The following is a 16,550-nucleotide window of genomic DNA, read 5'->3' as shown; positions in this document are numbered from 1 at the left end:
CCCAGCATCTTTAGGTAGGGCAGAGAAAGACGCTTGTTTGAAATTCTGGAGAGCTACTGTTGAACAGTGAGGACAATACAGTGCATGATACTGATCTGAGTATAAGGCAACTCCTAACCTATGTGGCCAAAGAAGTGAGGCCAAGGAGTAATAAGGGCAAGTCAGTATCCTTACCAAAGTAGCTTCACTTTCCATTCTTACTCCACTTTTTGACTTACATCTGATTTGGACACCACTCTGTTTCCAACCATTGCTGGTCAGATGAACTTGGAAGCTCAAGGCACCAATGTCATTCCCTATTTCAGGTAATTCATGGGATGGTGCCTTTGACCACTGGAGGTCCTATTCAGCTATCAGTCATTCAATTTTCTGTGTCACTCTTCTCTAAGGAGTTCAGAGAATTTCATGGCTAAGTAGGGGTGTGAACGGAGGCCTCCTTGGTCCTAGTCTAACTACTCTATCAGCTACACCACCCTGGTTCTTAAGCATCATGACAAATAACCAACCACTGATGAACCCATTCTCTGTGAATCAATGTCATCATTTTTTAAAAAGCCACCGCTACATCTAGTTCAGGGTGTGCCATATCCAGAATCATTAGAAAGAGCCAAGAGGAAATTGGGACCTTTCCTTACAACTAGTTCTGCTGTCACAAGATGACATCGACAAGAAGAGTAGGAGAAGGCTCTGGAAACTGAAAAATTGGTGTTTGTGCTCATCCAGCTGGGAAGAACTGCAGTACAAAGGGGCATGCTTAGTCCTACCAACTTTCTGAGTAAACTCGCATCCATACTACAAGACACTACTTTATCATGAGGGACTGATGGCTACAAACACAGCCTGAATGTGGGTTGTTGCCAGGCAGCAAATGGGGATGGAAAGGAAACAGTGCCATTGCTTCACATTAGGAGATGTGTGTGTGTGTGTGTGTGTGTGAGAGAGAGAGAGAGAGAGAGAGAGAGAGAGAGAGAATGGGATATAGTAGATGAATGGAACTGATTAATGACATTTCACACATATTAGTCAAGTGTGCACAATCAAATTCTGGCTTAATAAGCATGAGCTTCGTGGAACTGGACTCAGGAAGTTGCATTTCACCACAGCTTCCCATTACTATGATTCACGGCTTCCAAGCACACCAGGATCCAGAAGCCAAGGAAGGTAACAATGGGGGAAGAAAGCAAGCTGAAGCATAACTTACTAAGTCAGGATCTGATTGTGTGAAGCAGGCAATCACGTGGGTCATCCCAATCTTTACAAGAGGAAGTGCAACGAAGATGCCTGGGATCCACAGGACTGCAGGAAGCTGCCTTCTACAGAGTCAGACCATTGGTCCATCTAGTTTAGAACTGTCTACACCAGGGGCAGCAGATGTGTTGCCTTCTCATTGTTGTGGACTCCAATTCCCATCATCAGGGATGGTGGACGTCCAATAACATCTGAAGAGCAACAGGCTCCTCATCCTTTCCCAGCAGCTTAAAGTAAGCTTCTAGAAAGCAGAGGTTGATTAGGATGGGTGGACGTGTGTCATAAGGTTCCAAATTCCTATACTATAGATGCAACCTGGTGGGACACAGATAGACTGCAACACTTTGCAGTTACATCTATTAAATCTGACCTTAGCTGTTCCAACAGAAACACATTATCTGCTGCTGCTGCTGCCTTCTAACTCCGGTTTATTGATCCTCCACACCTTGAAAAGCTTCAGCTCCTCCTCGCCACCCTGAATTTGACCTAGAGAGACTAATCCATTTTCCAAGTCCTTTCGAAAAGCCATTCATCTAGAATTTACATGCTACTTGGAAATTATAGAGATGCCGTGCAATTTCCTGACACTTCATCATGTGCCTTGGCTATCTGGGAAGAGGATTTACAGAGGACAGTAAAAGAACTAACCCAACTGTATACCCCCGCCCGCAAGGAAGAACCTGCCTCCCGAACACTGTACAGCTGTAAACGGTGAATTAAAAGAGTACTTGCAAATTTCCCGTTTTTATGGCCTCCTAAGTGACAACTCCATCCATCTTATTTACAGCATTTCAGTTAACTGCTAGTTTGCAATTCAATTCCACTTTAAACACTAAACATGAAAAACTGATCTCCAGGCTAAAAGCAATAGATATGCTAATAAGAAAAAAAATAATCTAAGCTTCGAGATGGGTATCTAGTGCTTTTGTTAGGTGGAACAATGCAACCTGTGCCCCATTCCACACACAGTCCCCCCCCCTGCACCGCACAGTATAAGAAGATTGCCCTCTAAGCCTCTCATTTATTCCTGGCTGCCAAACCTAGAAGGCTGCTGAACCCGATCCAGTTCCTGAATTTCAACAAAGGCCACAACAGGGGAAAGATGCTTGAAAGGCAGCACACACAGAGATTTACTCTTCTCACAGGGACTGATTAAGAACATTAGTGGGATCAGAAGAGAATCCTCTGCCCAGATCAGGATCAGACTGGCCAGTGCCTTTGTGGATGGCCTTCCTCTGCATGCAGCCTGGCTTATTTGCATGAGCCACCCTGAAGTACTTGCTCTGAAATAGTGGCACATCTATTCTATCTTCCGCAGCAACTCTGCTAAGGGTCAGAACAGAACAGGTGGATTTGAGGAGCACGGAGGCTGGTGAATGAATGGATAGCCCTAGGGAACCTTTTGATCCTCTCCAATATTACGAGGATCACAGTTCCTCTTCCACCTCTTTCTGGTGCCCACAGAACAGGAGTAGAAAACCTTCTTGTCTCTATGGCAGGCTACCCACCTGTCAAAATGAGCCTGAACGGCCTAGGACCCTCGTACCTACAGGACCGCCTCTCCCTGTATGCCTCACATACCCTAAGGTCCATAAATAGCAACACCCTTGAGATCCCGGGCCCTAAGGAAGTCAGATTAGCCTCAACCAGAGCCAGGGCCTTTTCAACACTGGCTCCGGCCTAGTAGAACGCTCTGTCTCATGAGACCAGGGCCCTGAAGGATCTGATTTCTTTCTGCAGGGCCTGTAAGACAGAGTTGTTCCACTTGGCCTTTGCCTTGGAATCAACTTGATCCCCTCCACCTCTTTCCTTTTTCCTATCTTCTTCTGTGACGGAACTCCTATTTGGGGACTTCCCTGGCTTTTTTCTGGCCCATGTAGGACCAGTCTGAATAGTTGGCCTTGGTGAAGACTTGACGTTTTCATCCCCCAAAAAGTTCTTTATTTGAGTTCCTATTGAAATGAGGCTGCATTTTAATGTTGTATTTTAACCTTGTTTTTAAGTTCTATTTCAATCAACTGTTTTTATACCTGGTGTTAGCCGCCCTGAGCCCGATCTTGGCTGGGGAGGGCGGGGTATAAATGAAATTTATTATTTATTATTATTATGAAGTTGGGACTTCAATGCACCGTGTGCACTCAATCCAGCAGGTTGTGCTTATACAGCTCACCGGCTGGTGGGCAGTACAGCCAAAGCCTGTTTTCCCTTGTACTTTAAGGCTCCCAACTGGCAGCCAAATCTCCACTTGCCCCACACCTTATGTCACCTATGCCAGGTATGGGGCAGGTTTAGAGAAAAGAGCCTTGTAGGCCAGGCTATTCTTGCATCCTTGTAATAGGATCTTCCCCCTTTCTTTGGATGTTGCAGCCAGAGTACGTACAGTATTCCACATCTACTTCATTGCAAACACGTATGTAAATGGTTTATAATATGTTTATAATAAATATGGTAAAAAATGAGAAATAAAATATTTTTGCATCCAAATTCTGGGGCCTATATAAAGTATGCCCCCCATCTTTTGCAAATGGGTTGGAAATCAGTTAAAATTTAGAGAGTGAAGAAGATAACGTTGCATCTCTACCCTGACCACAGCAGATGAGGATTCCCTTCTGTCATTACCCACTCATTATTGCAGAGATAAGCACCCACCATAAAAGAGTTAATATTGTAATAACCACAGCTATAATTCTACCAATTCCAATTATAACTTATTACCCATGATGGCAATAACCATAATCGGTGTTGCTGCATGAACACATAAAAACCAGTGGTGTTCAATTATACTTTTGTCACTTATCTTAGTGTTACTAAACAAAGTATACAGGGTCTCAGAGCTCCATAGCCTCTCTAAGTAAAGTTTTATTGAAAAGTAGTTTTATTTATGAAGGAACAAGGGGTGGCAGTGGTGGGTGGAATACCTCTGAAACACCTTTGAGCTCTTATGCACCAGCATCAGATTTGTAAGTAGCAGCTCCTAACAACTGAACCAGCATTTCACATTTGTAAGCACAAACATAACATTTCTTGGTGCCTGGACAACCAGGGTACTGGGATTTTCCACAACCCTTATCCACAGGAGGTAAAGATGATCACTGCCCTACAATTGCTATCATTTTAGATGATTAGGACTTTGGTGTAGTTCTATTTTGAAATACTTCCTTCGTTTATTATTTATTATTTTGATATAAGAAATATCACAAGGTGGCATACAAACCTAAAACACAGTATTGCCACGGAAATAAGCAATTTAAAATGTCAAATGTTTAGCCTATGTGTGTCTCTGGCAATTTATCCTCTTTACAAATGTGCCTATGGGCCCAAGAAGGTTGACAGCACATGCCATTATCTATGTCCGACAGTTTACATTTTATACAGTACAGTGGTACCTCGGGTTAAGAACTTAATTCATAAGCGTATGTAACCTAAGCATAGCATCCTCTTAGAAAATTGTCAACTTTCTCAACCTCGCCCTCCTTTTGGCACATCCCACTTTCCCACGGCGTCCCCTGGTGATAAAGAATGGGATCTTCCTAAAGTGGGCGGGGTAACATAATGCCGTTACTTCCAGCCCCGCCCCTTGAATTTGATTGGCCCTCATCGGCTCCAGAAACAAGCGTTACTACCTGCCCGTGAAGGAAGATGGTCTTGTCGCGCGCAGACTCCCTAAGCACTTTGCGCACGGAGATGTCAGCCAAGGGGAAGGTGCCAGCGCCGGGGCCTTCCCCTTGGGACTCGGCGTCCCCGTTCTCTCCATCTTTCGCCTCACGCTTTCGCTTAGCGCTAGGGGACTCCGCCATTTCTCTAGAACCGGTTGGCGCGCATGCGCTGTGGTCTCGAACTCTTCCCGCGCTCGCTCAACTATTAAGCGTCAAAGCGGGCAGCTCCCTCTGCTGGCAGGGAGGTCTCAACTACCGGGGATGGTGGAAAAAGGAGCTTTACCAAGTCAGTGTACGCATGCGTTGGAGCGCGGACACATTCCCAACGTAGACGCAGGAAAAGTGTAGAGCTGAAATCCAATGGTATGCACGTGGAACTTCAGGGCCCCTTTAGGCACTTATCAAAACTTCTGAGCTGGGCAGGAAATAACAGCGGTAAATAAATAAATTCTCAGGATCTAATTGTCTGTTCAGATTAATTGCATGCAGAAGCCATGAGCTTTCATCGGTTTGCGAGCAGGCACCTTGTGATTTGAAATTATTAAAGCAAAACTACATGCAAACTAAAGGAGTTAGGTTGCTTTTTCCTGCTATCTTTTGTTTGGGATAGAGGCAGTACTGCTATCCGATCACTATTAGGCTAGTTCCGTGTTTTTCTAAGCTGTTTTCAAAAGGCAGCTCTCGCTTCTGCCCAGGAAAGACCAAATTTTGCATCCAGATTCAAACGAGAAGCCACAAACTCCATACAGTGGTACCTCGGAAGGAAGCCAAACCCTAGACGTCTTGCTTTCTTATCAAGACAAACTACATTGCAATCCTGTGCATATCTGCTCAGAAGGCAGCTTTGCAGATCAATTTGTATAGGATCCTTAATTTCATGCAACACACAGTACAACCCTATGAATTTTTACATGAAAGCAAGTATTGTGTCCAACAGGACTTACTCCCTAGTATTTCAACGATACAGCATTTATGTTGTCTGAATTTTCTTCACAACCTGGAACACCACCCTGAAATAAATAAATGGTAAGCCCATCTTAGCGTGAAGAGCGAGTAATAAATAATAAGTAGTATATTGTGGGTTGCAGCCTATGTGCCAGCTTTTTAGAGTTGCACACAGCCAGAACTTCTAGTGCATCATGTAGAACTGTCCTCTCCAGGGATCCCATTGGCCATGAATTAGTATAGATAAATAGAGGGGGGATCTTATCCCTCTATCTCCACTGCGAACATCCTGTTTACCAATAGTAGGCAGGTAGAGTGGCACCCAATTCAATAAAAGTGCCAATGACGAGTAAACTGAAATCAGTTCCAAGTCACAATACACTCAAAGCACAATCTGTGGACATATTAGCTGATCTGTTCATAATTATTTATGTACATGTAACATGCAACAAGTTTACAGTCTGTGTACACTGCTGATCTGTACAAATCAAGAAAGCTGTTGTTGTTTTTGCACAAACAATTATACACATGTACAGAAGAGCTTGTACCTGCATTCAGTATAATGTGTGCACAAGCCTACAGACTTAAAAGGGTTGGTGTGTTGGGTTGTGTCTGTCATATATATTTGCTCCAAGGGTTTAACTGGACCAGTGATGAATTAGAACAGGGTGGGTGGGTGGAGGTTTGAAATAACTGCTGGATCTGAACAGTTTGGTGCCTAAAATCATGTGACATTCCAACAAGGTTCCTTAGTTATAAGAGGGAAGTCTGGGCTGTTTTTTAGCCATTCGGAAGCTCTGTGGGAGAATCACCAGAACTACACTCTGAAGTTTTGGTTTGCTTAAAGACTTTGATTTGCCTTGTCAAAAGATGAGGTTTCTACCGTTGCTTTCGCTATTGCTCAGTGCTCTGTGTTACACAACGGCCTTCAACTCAGAGAAGCAAAAAGGAACCAAAACTGCTATGGTTTCATAATGGTTGCTAAGCAAAATCATGTTAACGCGCCGTGCTGTCCAGAACATCAGACGACGACACTGAATGGTCTACTCCAAATACATTTACTTAGAGAAAAGTTAAGTGAATGAATTAAGTTTTGACTTAAACACGCAAAAATCACATTCTATAACATTACAAAAATAGGCATCGACAGCAAAAAGTCTGCCCTTATCTCTGCTTCTTGGCAAAGTGGCCTGCAAAACAAACTGAACATCCAAATAATACATTGAGACACCCGTTCCATAGGCTGTAACAGGGATGGAGCACTTCTGGTGCTAGACTACAGTCTTTGTCATCCTTGGCCACTAGCCATGCAGGCTGATGAGAGGTCCAACACCATCTGGAAGACCACAGGGTCCCCACTTCCTCGGCTAAAATTTGTAGCGGACAAGAAAATTGTTAAGTATTAGATGGAGTATTAACTTTCTTCCCACTCTATCCACTCACTGGCTGATTCATCTAGGTCATGTAGTAGGGAAGAAATGCAGAACGCATCTTATTTTCATCCAGATTTGCATGTGGTGGATTGAAGGAGAGGTCAAAATAGATTAAACATGTCAGGGGTGGGGAATGTCAGGCCTGGGTGTCCCCAATGTGGCCCTCGCCTCTGTCTGGCCCTAGAATTTGCTCCAGGCCACACCCCTCACTGCCTCTCCCTCACAGCCCATGTGTTTTTGCTTGGCTCAACTGTGTCCTTGAGCTCTGATAATGCCCCTTTTATTGCCTGGATGGAGGATAGAGAGGGGTGTGTGGGAGAGTCTGTAGAAACTAGCTTAAAGGTGACATTTTCGTTTACTGCTCCTTCCACTTTTTCCAGTGTGGTGTAGTGGTTAAGAGCGGTAGTCTCGTAATCTGGGGAACCGGGTTCGCGTCTCCGCTCCTCCACATGCAGCTGCTGGGTGACCTTGGGCTAGTCACACTTCTCTGAAGTCTCTCAGCCCCACTCACCTCAGAGTGTTTGTTGTGGGGGAATGAGGGAAAGGAGAATGTTAGCCGCTTTGAGACTCCTTTGGGTAGTGATAAAGCGGGATATCAAATCCAAACTCCTCCTCTTCTTTTTCTCTCGCCCTGCCCACCGTTAACACATGGCCTTCAGAAGGCTGCCTAGAAGGGAATGTGGCCTTTGAGCTGCAAAAGTTTCCCCACCTATACAATCTTGAACAGCAGCATAACAAGGTCATTTGGTCTTGGTCTACATCAGGGTGGTCCAAGCTTTCATACCAACTGGGCTGCAAGGATAATTCGACATGGAACCGGCAGGTCACACACTGCCTTGTTGCACAGTGCAAGGAGGGTGAATGGAGCAAGGCCAAAATTTGACATCTCTCCCAGCCCTCAAACTGCCTTTCCAATGCGCTGGGCTTTGGAAAGGAGGTGCAAGGCTCTGACAAGGTCCTAGACCCCTCCTACCTCCTTTCCAAAGCTGGGAGTGTGTGCTAACTAGCCTTTGGGAAGGAGGCAGGAAGATGCTAGGACCGTATCAGAGCCCTCACGCCCTCCTTTGGGAAGGAAGTGAGAGGGGAGAGGGTTCAAATGTTGCCGAAGGCTGCCAAAAAGGGCTTTGAGGGCCATGTGTGGCCCTCAGTACACGTGTTGGACTGCCCTGGTGTATATGGTAAAAGTCAAGTGAAAAAAAATGAATGTGCCTTCAACCCAAGCATGACAGATAAGGTCCAAATTTCAGATACAGTTTAGCAGTCAGGCCTATGATGAAACCTTGTGCCAGATAAGACTTCTTTCAAATTTCTGGCTGGTCACAAGCTTTCTGGAGGATTCTGGGGCAAAAATCCTTCATTGAGGGAGACCCAAACTTAAAAATAGAAGAAACTCAAGTGTTTGTTTTTGGGGGCGAGAGAAGCTAAATTGGGCACAATGAGAACCTGGCATCTACAATGGGCACAAAATTACTGTTGTGGCAAAGGGTGAGAAATTGGGGGCTGAGAGGGAATGGCATGGAGGGCAGGGCTGGCAGGCTGGCACTGTGAACTGGAGCAGCTCACACTTCAATATTTTCCAGCAATGCCCAAGTGTTAATATTAGTGTCCCTAAGATTGTGGTGGGCAGAACTAACACAATCATTCCACTTAGGACTATCAGAGCATAAAGCACACCAGACTGATAACCAGTTTGTGTTCTTTCCAGACTGTGAACTGCAAGCTAGGATGGGATCTGCCCTTCAAACGGTGTGAGAGGCCAGGTCCGCTAGAGAGAGAGAACACCATGAAGACTTCTTCACCAATCCCAGATGCACAACAAGATGTTCCTTTGGCTCAGCCTTTATTCTGTTGAAGGAGCTCCTGAAGATCTGAGAGAGAGACAAAAGCTGTTAGGAGCTTTGAACCAGACAATTATGAAACCTCAGACAACCTTCACCCATTCATAAAAACTCCATGGTTAGCACCCACTAACCAGGCATTGCTTTCTAACATTTTGCCACAAGCAGTTGCATCTATTGGCTTGCAGGGCTGTACATAGGAAGTTGTCTTAAACCAAGGTGGGACATGGGTGGCGCTGTGGTCTAAACTACTGAGCCTAGGACTTGCCGATCAGAAGGGGGAGCTGAGGCAGTTATGACAGAGAGGAGAGGGGCGGGGAGAGAATAGGACTGTCAGACAAGGGAGGATGAAGAATTTGTGGAGTATAACCAATGTGCTGTCAGGCTTCAGGGAATCAGCTTCCTCCCCACCGTGGCAGTAGATACGCAGAACAAAGGAAAATGAGTCTTCTTACCAGTTAGAAACTTTAATGATCACAGCGAGAGAACAAAGAACCCATCTCCTAGGAATGGCAGTGCTCCCAACTAAGAATTCCACCCCCTTACGTCCCTATCATCCACGTCACTCCTACGTCTTGTCACCTGAGCTTGTACCCTCTGTGCTTTCTGTTCTGCCACTTTCTCAGCTCTTTTTTACCTTGGAGAGAGCGGATGAATGCTTTCCAGAGACAGTGAATCTGTTAACTCTCTCTCTCTCCCAGTCTTTCTTCTCCTAGCTGTTCCCCATCCAGTATTTCCCAGCTTCTGCCTTCTGAACTATGCCCCTCTGCAAACCACTGTTCCAAATCTATACTGTCCTCCTGCTCCTGGGAATATTCAGGATCCTGATCAGGAGCAGGAGGAGGCTCCCACCATTCTTCCTCAGTGAAACCCTTCTCAGCACGGTCCCTGACATGCACCCATGGAAATGGGTAAGCTGCTAAGAAGCCCTCTCTTACTTACAGCGCAGCACCGTCTCTCTGATTTGCCTGAAGCTGGTCTCTTGGAGCATCACGCTGATGTAATAGAGGCATCGGAGCTCCCGGGGATAGTCTTTGCGGTCCATGTCCTTCAGCACCGGTATGGTGCGCCCATTCGCCATGGGCGCCTCCGTCAAAGCCTGGTGCATTTGGTAACGGCACCAAGGATCCTTGAGGAAGTTGGGCGTGATGAGCAGCACCCAGCAGTGGCTGTTCTGGACGGCGTCGCACAGCTCCGTGACGATGGCACCCCCCGGGGCAGAGTCCCGGGGCTGGAGGAAGCAACGGAAGCGTTCTGGCTGGCTCTCCAAATAGGAGACCAGCTCCTCCACAAACCCAAGGTCGCCTTCGTTGTGGCAGATGCACACATCATACAACTTGTTCCAGCGGGCGCTGCCTGAGATGCTCACGCTTACCTGGGAGGCAGAGGGCACCTGTTTGGGGCTGGCTGTCGAGTTGCTTGTTGGGGTGCTGGAACTACTCAATGGAGAAGGTGAAGGCGAATGTTTAGAAATATTGTTCAAGTGGCATTTTGAGGAGTTGGAAGTGTTTCTGGACTTCTGCAGAAGCGCCTTGAACCAGCCTGTAAAGTCACCAATTCAGAATCAGGCTAAAGTGAACAGCGGGCAGCAGAGAGAGATTTAACCAAGACAGATCCATGTAATGGTTTTAATTTTTTGATCAACTGGTCATTTCAATGATCATTTTGCACTTTCTTTATGGTATTTTACATTTTATTGTCTATATCGTTGTATATATTGTGATCTTAGTGTGTGTACACACAGAGATATAAAATAAACACAGATACAGTGGTACCTTGGTTTAAGAACAGTCTGGTTTAAGAACAATTTGGTTTACAAACTCCACAAAACCAAAATAGTGTCTTGGTTTAAGAACTTTACCTCGTTTGAAGAAAGGAATCCGAATGATGGAAGGGCACCGGTGGTGGGAGGCCTCATTAGGGAAAGCGCGCCTCGGTTTAAGAATGGTTTTGGTTTAAGAACGGACTTCCAGAATGGATTAAGTTCATAAACCGAGGTACCACTGTACACACAAATGAGTTTGACATACTGACCTGCCATCCCAGTAGCAAGACTATCTTCTAGGGACGGACTGATCAGTTCTGGCTCGCAGCCGTTTTGCGTGTGTTCATTCACAAGGCTGTTCCATTCCGTTTCCACATCGATCTGCAATAATAATAAAAAATGCACAAAAATTATCATTATTTCTGTCCATGCTTTAACCAAAAGTTATGAATTTTTGTATGCTATTTTCACTATTATATGCCCTTTGATAGGCACTTGATCTCGGTATATGAGTTTTTATATGCATGGGTTCCAGAACTGCACTGTGAAATTCAAGGAAGTGTGAATTTTGAAGGGTGCCTGGGTTTTGATCTGCGCCCTGTTTCAGAAAGTGAGAATTAGTGGGTTTGCCTTTAAATGTGACCTGAATCAAATTTCTCCCCATCACTATTCAAAGCAGAACTTTATTGCTTGTCTAAACCTCCCACCCCACCAAACCAGCTACTTCAGCCAATTCCTACATTCCAAAAACGAAGGGGAAATGTGTGTGCGTCCTATGGAGCGAATGCAGGCTCCTTGGCTTCGCGGCGACGCGCCTGTCCTGGAAGCCGGAGGAGGAACAGAAGGGTCTCCTTCTGTTCCTTCTCCAGCTTCGCTGAAGGGCGCTGCGCCTTCTCCCTCTCTGCGCAGCACCTTTCCTGTGAAGGAGGGGCGCTGCACAGAGAGAGAGAAGGGCAGTGCCCCTTCAGCGACGCATCTGTCCTGGCTTCTGCTTTAGCCCTGCGCAGCCTCTTTGGGCAGGGGGAGCCTTCATCCCGCTGCCCTGAAGAGGCTTGGCGCGGTTACCCCAGAAGCCAGAACAGCCACACGGTATCCCAGAAGCCAGATCCCTCTTGCTGTTCTGGCTTCTGGGGTCCAGAGTAATCTTTTCTTGTTTTCCGCCTCCCAAAACTAGGTGCGCCCTATGGTCCGGTGCGCCCTATGGTGCGAAAAATACGGTAGTTCAGACCTGAATGCTGGCAAGACAAATGAGCTAATCCACCCAATTCACTGGGCAGGGAGAAAAGTGTGGGCAGGGAGAAAAAGATCTGGCCCCACCCACAGTTGTCTTTGGTCTGCCCACTGCCACCACATGGCTCCCTCGGGTTATACCCCACCCAAAGGAATGCAGTCCTCAACAAGCTTGCCCCCTGACCTACACAAAAACAAGCAGCCTGCAATAGGGGTGGGCAGTATGCAACCTATGGGTTATCTTTTGCTGTCAGGTCATTTTTAGTACATATATATGGAGTGTGTGTCAATTCCCAATTTTCTGTTTTAGACTTCCAGTTGCAGAGAAGAGTGTACAGTCATACCTTGGGTTAAAGATGCTTCAGGTTGAGCATTTTCAGGTTGCGTCCCGCAGCGACCCAGAAGTAATGGAATGGGTTACTTCCGGCTTTCACTGCTCACGCATGCACAGACGCTCAAAATGAGGTCACGTGCATGTGCAGAAGCAGCGAATTGCAACCCGCGCATGCACGGGTTGAGTTATGCGCAGGTTGCAAACGGGGCTCTGGAATGGATCCCGTTCGCAACCAGAGGTACCACTGTACTGCAATAAAGTCTAAAGGTTCAGGGGGGAAAGACAAATTACAAGCCCCACACCTCTCCATACTAGCACAGCAGCTTGATATTTAAAAAATAAATATCATAAACCAAAATCTTAACAACTCACAAACAAATACATGCCCACACTCCTGTTTACAGTGGTACCTCGGGTTAAGTACTTAATTTGTTCCAGAGGTCTGTTCTTAACCTGAAACTGATCTTAACCTGAAGCACCACTTTAGCTAGTGGGGCCTCCTGCTGCTGCCGCGCCACCACCGCATGATTTCTGTTCTTATCCTGAAGCAAAGTTCTTAAGCTGAGGTAATATTTCTGCGTTAGCGGAGTCTGTAACCTGAAGCGTATGTAACCTGAAGCGTATGTAACCTGAAGCGTATGTAACCTGAAGTGTATGTAACCTGAAGCGTATGTAACCTGAGGTACCACTGCACTCAGCATCCAGCATGCTCCCGTTGCTGATTTGGGAAGAGGTGTGCCGTAGGATGGCTGATGTCGGCAGGTAAAGACATGGCTGAGCCAAAGAGGGTTTGCAAGCACCACCAATCAGCTGATCAGCACCACCTCCAAAGCACAGGACTTTGTAAAGGGTGACAATCAGCTGACTGCCAGCGCTTGCAAAGCACGGCTCAGCTAGCGGTACAAACTTCAACATGACAACCAGCTGATTGTCAAGGCTTGCACAACTCTGAGCACCTTGCTTTGATTGACAGAACTTTGTGGGCAAAAACAGGTTCGCCCGACATTATAACCTCAAGTGGGTGGTCCCACCCATCTGTCAAGCCTGGTCCAGGCAGCACCCAGTTAAACTCTAACCTAATTGAGGGGTCTTTCTGGATCAAAGGACACATTTGAAAATCTGAGCACCCTTTTTGGACACCACAAAAAAACCCAACATTTCACAGGCGAAAAATTGATGATGCTCAGAAACCTGCCCCTCAGTGTGCTCTCAAACTAATAAAACACAGGGGGAAAGCATGTCCCCAAAGGACAAAAGTCCCCCCTTCTTTTCTTTTTAAAAAGAGGGCCAGGGGTCCTTGGGAAGAAACAATGTGGGAGGGGTATCTGGGGCAACATGTTGGGGGCCCCGAGTCTGAATGCAGCAGACTTACTTGGGTGTAGGCTTCACAGGCTGCAAACGCATCATACATTTAAAACACCTGGCTTCCCCAAAGAATGCTGGGAAATGTAGTTTACCCCCAGAAAGATACAATTTCCAGCACCCGAAGCAAACTACAGTTCCCAGAACAGAAGTCATGTATATAATTTATGTACAGTGGTGCCCCGCAAGACGAATGCCTCGCAAGACAAAAAACTCGCTAGACGAAAGGTTTTTTCATTCGCGATTTGCCTCGCAAGACGAATTCCCCTATGGGCTTGCTTCGCAAGACGAAAACGTCTTGCGACTTTGTTAAACCGTTTAAACCGTGCTTCGCAAGAAGAAAAATTCGTTAGACGGCAAAAATTGCGGAACGAATTAATTTCGTCTTGCGGGGCACCACTGTATGTGATTTATATGTACAGATTGAATCGGTTGGGATGCGGGTGATGCTGTGGGTTAAATCACAGAGCCTAGGACTTGCCGATCAGAAGGTCGGTGGTTTGAATCCCTGCGACGGGGTGAGCTCCCGTTGTTCAGTCCCTGCTCCTGCCAACCTAGCAGTTCGAAAGCAAGTCAAAGTGCAAGTAGATGAATATGTACCGCTCCGGCGGGAAGGTACATGGTGTTTCCGTGCACTGCTCTGGTTCTCCAGAAGCGGCTTAGTTATGCTGGCCACATGACCCGGAAGCTTTACGCCAGCTCCCTCGGCCAATAAAGCGAGATGAGCACTGCAACCCCAGAGTCGTCCGCGACTGGACCTAATGGTCAGGGGTCCCTTTACCTTTATTACAGAATTAATTAATTAATTAATTAAGAATGTCTTTTAAATGCATCGTGTGTATGTAGCCTTGGTAGACCTACTTTTAGGCAAACATGCAGAGAATTGCAATGTTGTAAGATTTTCATTTTATGACTGTTATAAATCTGCTTCCACGGAAAAGTTTAAAAACTCTTATCTAACATCGAAGTGCATCAGTTTGCATTCCAAGGCATGCATTGGGGGGGGGGGTTAAGAGCAGTGGAGTTTTAGAACTGTGTACCCAAACTGGTGCAATCCGTTATTTTATAATTAAAGTCAACAGTAGTTTTGCTATATGGGGGGGGGGGGAGCAAGTGCTGCAACCAGATTTACCCCCATCTGGCTGCCTTGTGTCACCATCCTATCTCAACCCTGAACTACTTCTGTTCCGTCTAAAAAGAGAACAGGCTTCTCTCCCCCCCCCCCCCCGTGGACCCGTTTAAGTAAATGCACACGACTAATATCGGTGCATTGATTTCAGTGGGTCTGCTCTGAGCGAGTCGACTTTGAGCAGAACTTCGTTGGTTACAAACCACTGCATTTAAACGGCGCGGTCTACGATCGCGGCACAAAGAATTTAAAAACTACAAGCCAGGAAGAGAGGCCAAAATTGGTTTGGAGTCCCCGTCGCCCGCCTGGGCGCGGAAGGCAGCGCTTGCAAAGGCTTCCTCCGGCATTTTGCAACTTTATTTAGGAAGTAGCTGTTCAAACCGCTGCTCAAACCGGAGGCATCGACGAGAAACTGCGATCAGAAAGAGAGAAGGGAAGGACGGACCCGCAGCCGGAGCCCTATGCAAGTTTACTACGGGAAAAAGGGGCAGTCTAAAATTCGATGGGGCTTACTCGCAAACAGGGGTGCCAACTTGAATAAAATATTGGGGGGGGGCGCGCTAAGCAAGCCCTACCCTGCATAAATCGACGTGGTGCACGGATACCATTTGAATGCCAATAAACTTGGGGGGCCCTCAAATATTTTATTTTTTGGGGGGCGAAGACCCCTCTGCCCCTAGGACCTTGCTCCTATGCTCTCAAGCAAGGGCGCACAGCATCCTAGCTAGCCGGATTAACCAACCTTTCCTTCTGCAAGTAAGATCGGGCCACAGCGAAGCTGCGTAAAATCCTGCCGCGACGGTCACAATTCGGCCCGGTTCCCTTTCCTTCTGGCGATCGAGGAGCCGGGGCGAAGCAGATCCCCTCCGAAGTGGGCGCGATCGATCGGTCCCTGCTGCCTCCGGAGGAACTTGCCGGGGCTACTTCCCTCTTCGCCTTCGTGCCAAGGACCTCTCGGGTGCCCCCTGACGCTGCTTTGTTTTGGGGTTTTTTTGTGTGCAAGGAGGAGGATCTTGTGGCGCTTTGCAAGTTTTCCAGATGACTCGAAAGCGCCTTTGCTGGATCGCTCCCCGGCGGCACCTCGCTTGCAAAGGTGCTCTTCTGCGGGCGGCCCACCCAAAACGAAAAGAAACTGAATTGGTAAATGCACACGCAGGAGCGTAACCGTAAGGCGGCTTAGAGTAGCGCTCAGACGCACGCCTACATGGAAGTAAACTCCGTTAAACTCCTTCCGAGAAAACACGCCCAGGAGGCTGGACTTAAGGTTGCGATTCTGTATACCCATTTTCCTGGAAGTAGGCGGCCCCTCTGAACACAATGACTTGGCGGGCAAAGCTAATAATGCCTGCTCAAAAGTAAGTCCTATAGAATTCAGTGTAGTCTTCTCCCCAGCAAATGGTGTTAGGATTGCAGCCTTACTTCTGAGTTAGCACGTATAGGAATACACTATTGCTACTTGCCGTTCTTGGAAGTTCCGGGGCGATATTATTATTATTATTATTATTATTATTATTATTATTATTATTATTCCCCGCCCTCCCCAGCCAAGACCAGGCTCAGGGCGGCTAACGCCCGATATAAAACAAATTGATTGAAATACAACTTAAAAA

General features: G+C 46.7%; 2 protein-coding genes across 3 annotated transcripts in view; both read right to left on the bottom strand.

The window, feature by feature from the left end:
* Positions 1–5,156, bottom strand: part of DCPS (decapping enzyme, scavenger) — a 64,725-nt gene extending 59,569 nt beyond the window's left edge. The window contains exon 1 of one of the 2 annotated variants that reach the window (XR_014520224.1): positions 4,872–5,138. Coding sequence is in view for 1 of the 2 variants with exons in the window: in XM_083480723.1 (XP_083336849.1) it covers positions 4,872–5,045 (174 nt within the window). In the remaining variant the exon portion in view is untranslated. Of the gene's footprint in view, positions 1–4,871 lie in introns of both variants that reach the window. The other variant, XM_083480723.1, reaches the window with a different exon arrangement.
* Positions 5,157–6,891: 1,735 nt separating this feature from the next.
* Positions 6,892–16,399, bottom strand: TIRAP (TIR domain containing adaptor protein). The gene is made up of 4 exons (XM_083480763.1): positions 15,683–16,399; positions 11,155–11,266; positions 10,063–10,662; positions 6,892–9,150 (listed from the first exon to the last, which is right to left on the bottom strand). The coding sequence occupies exons 2-4, from the start codon at positions 11,159–11,161 to the stop codon at positions 9,116–9,118; spliced, it is 642 nt and encodes a 213-aa protein (XP_083336889.1). The 5' UTR covers positions 11,162–11,266; positions 15,683–16,399; the 3' UTR covers positions 6,892–9,115.
* Positions 16,400–16,550: the final 151 nt, after the last annotated feature.

The sequence above is a fragment of the Podarcis liolepis genome (genome assembly GCF_965112155.1).
Source record: "Podarcis liolepis genome assembly, chromosome: 16".
Classification (NCBI taxonomy): Eukaryota; Metazoa; Chordata; class Lepidosauria; order Squamata; family Lacertidae; genus Podarcis; species Podarcis liolepis.
This window is presented reverse-complemented; position numbering and strand designations above follow the sequence as displayed.